A 1,976-nucleotide genomic window follows, 5' to 3' on the forward strand; every position below is an offset into this window, starting at 1 on the left:
AAAAAAAAAAAAAAAAGACACTGGTAATAAAAGGCAATAATAATGAAAAGTTAAAAAAAAAATGAGGTGTTTGACTTAATATCAGGGGTGCCTTATGACAGAGTCGTGAGAACAAGGCCCTATCATAAGTTGGAAGCTATCTGCATTCTAATTCTGCACTGTTCCTCCTTCTCGTCTTTATTCCTTATCCTCTGGAGTAGACACTCGGTTTTTGCCACAAATTAACCCGTTCCCTTCTTATGAACATGGTAGCCTGATTTTGTTTGGGGACAACCATCTCTTCTCTACTCTCAGACCACGTGTTCCAGGTACAGCTGACTCTGCTCCTGTTCCAGGAGTTCAACACATGCCTCAGGCTTAAGGTCCTTCCCCACTGGCCACGCAGACTGCTTCAAGAATGGGGCATATTCTAAAGCAAGGCCACTTGGCACAAATGGGACTCCATTCAGGGGCTGTTGTTAGAGCTTAGAGGGAAGCAGACTCCTTGTTTCTCGCTTGACCAAAGCATGAGACCAAGCAAGCTGGAGCTGGAGCCACCTCGCTAGCCTGAGGGAAGAGTGCTGTGAGGTGGAAGGGAAGCCACGCATGCTGACGACAGTCTAAGCTCTGCTTAAGCTGCACCAGCAGCCATCCAGGAAAACACACTCTCTTTTTGCTTAAGAGTCTTTGTCACATGTAACAGAAAAAGTCCTAACTGATACAGTCTCCAAGTTCTCAACTCACCAACAAAGTTTGACACTGAGACATCCACTTCCCTAGCAACCAAGTAAAACAGAGCCCTCCATCACATCTCCCAGTCCCACAGCCTTTTTATTCTTTGTCTCCTTAAGCTTGACCAAGAAAGGAGCCTCCACTCCTTCAGCCTTGCTCACAGCAGAATGGGTATCTCCTTTCTGGGAACATACTGCCGGCTGGCTTGAATTGTTTTATTGATATTGTTGATCAAGGATTTTAACAGTATTGGCACCATTATGTCATCTTCATCGTAACATGTTAGCTGGATAATAAGACAGAAAGCCCTGAAATATCCCCCCAATCCTGTCACATATACACAAAGGTCCCAGACCTTGAACATTTTTAATACTTTCTTCTAATTTCCACATTATCCTTCAAAAGAAGCAGGTAATATGCTTAAGACTTAAAAGCAGGGTGACATTTAACATCAGTCAAAAGGAGCAAGTTAACGGAAACATAAATGAAACAGAAACCAGTAAAAACATAAGGTCTCACCAATCAAGGTCCAGATAGGATTGTCTTCTTCTTCAATACTTGAAAATTGACCTATAAGATTAGCTTGAACCTCAGCATTTAAAGTGGATAAGCCTCTCTCCTTCAGGGTCTTGTTAACCTCAACACAGGTCTGAACACCAATAGAATTCAGGACTTCTTTCAAGTTAAATGTCCTACACAACAAAACACAAAATCCAATCAGGAACAATTTTTGTTCTTCGAGGTTTCATTGTTGTTGTTGAATATATGAACTTATTTTAAATGTCTACCAGTTTTCTCTTATATGGACAATAATTATGTCTACTGGAATGAACTTGGAAAAATGTAACTCCTTCCAAACACTATCCCTCATATATAGCAGATTTTTAAATAGTAAAATGCTAAATTTTACAGGGAATATTTACACAGAAAAACATAGGCAGAAAAGTGTGGTCCTTGAAAAGTAAGTCTGCAACCTTAATTATATATAGGTTGCCCCTATAGAAAGGGAAAGAAAATATTTTTTTCAAAATAAATCCCTTGATCTGAGTGTAGGCATACCTAGATTTTTTTTTTTTCAATGTGCTTAAAAACTGAGGCAGAATCAATTCATTTATCTTTGCTTGAGAGTAAGTCTGCAATACCAAAGAAAAACAAGAAAGGAAGATATTCAGAAGTCAGTACCATCAAGACAATTTGCTAGCACTCTTTATTGCTCATGACCAAAGATAAGAAGTCATTCTTATTATTATTTTCAAGTAACTGAT

The 1,976-nt window shown here is 39.2% G+C and overlaps 1 protein-coding gene across 1 annotated transcript in view; it reads right to left on the reverse strand.

The window, feature by feature from the left end:
* The window catches only part of TCP11L2 (t-complex 11 like 2), a 105,028-nt gene that overhangs the window by 74,743 nt on the left and 28,309 nt on the right, over positions 1–1,976 (reverse strand). Inside the window, exon 8 of the mRNA XM_007948253.2 lies at positions 1,231–1,403. Within this exon, the coding sequence (XP_007946444.1) occupies positions 1,231–1,403 (173 nt within the window). The remainder of the gene's footprint in view (positions 1–1,230; positions 1,404–1,976) is intronic.

The sequence above is a fragment of the Orycteropus afer genome, unplaced genomic scaffold (genome assembly GCF_000298275.1).
Source record: "Orycteropus afer afer isolate SDZICR_OR568_19922 unplaced genomic scaffold, OryAfe1.0 scaffold00209, whole genome shotgun sequence".
In the NCBI taxonomy this organism is placed as follows: Eukaryota; Metazoa; Chordata; class Mammalia; order Tubulidentata; family Orycteropodidae; genus Orycteropus; species Orycteropus afer.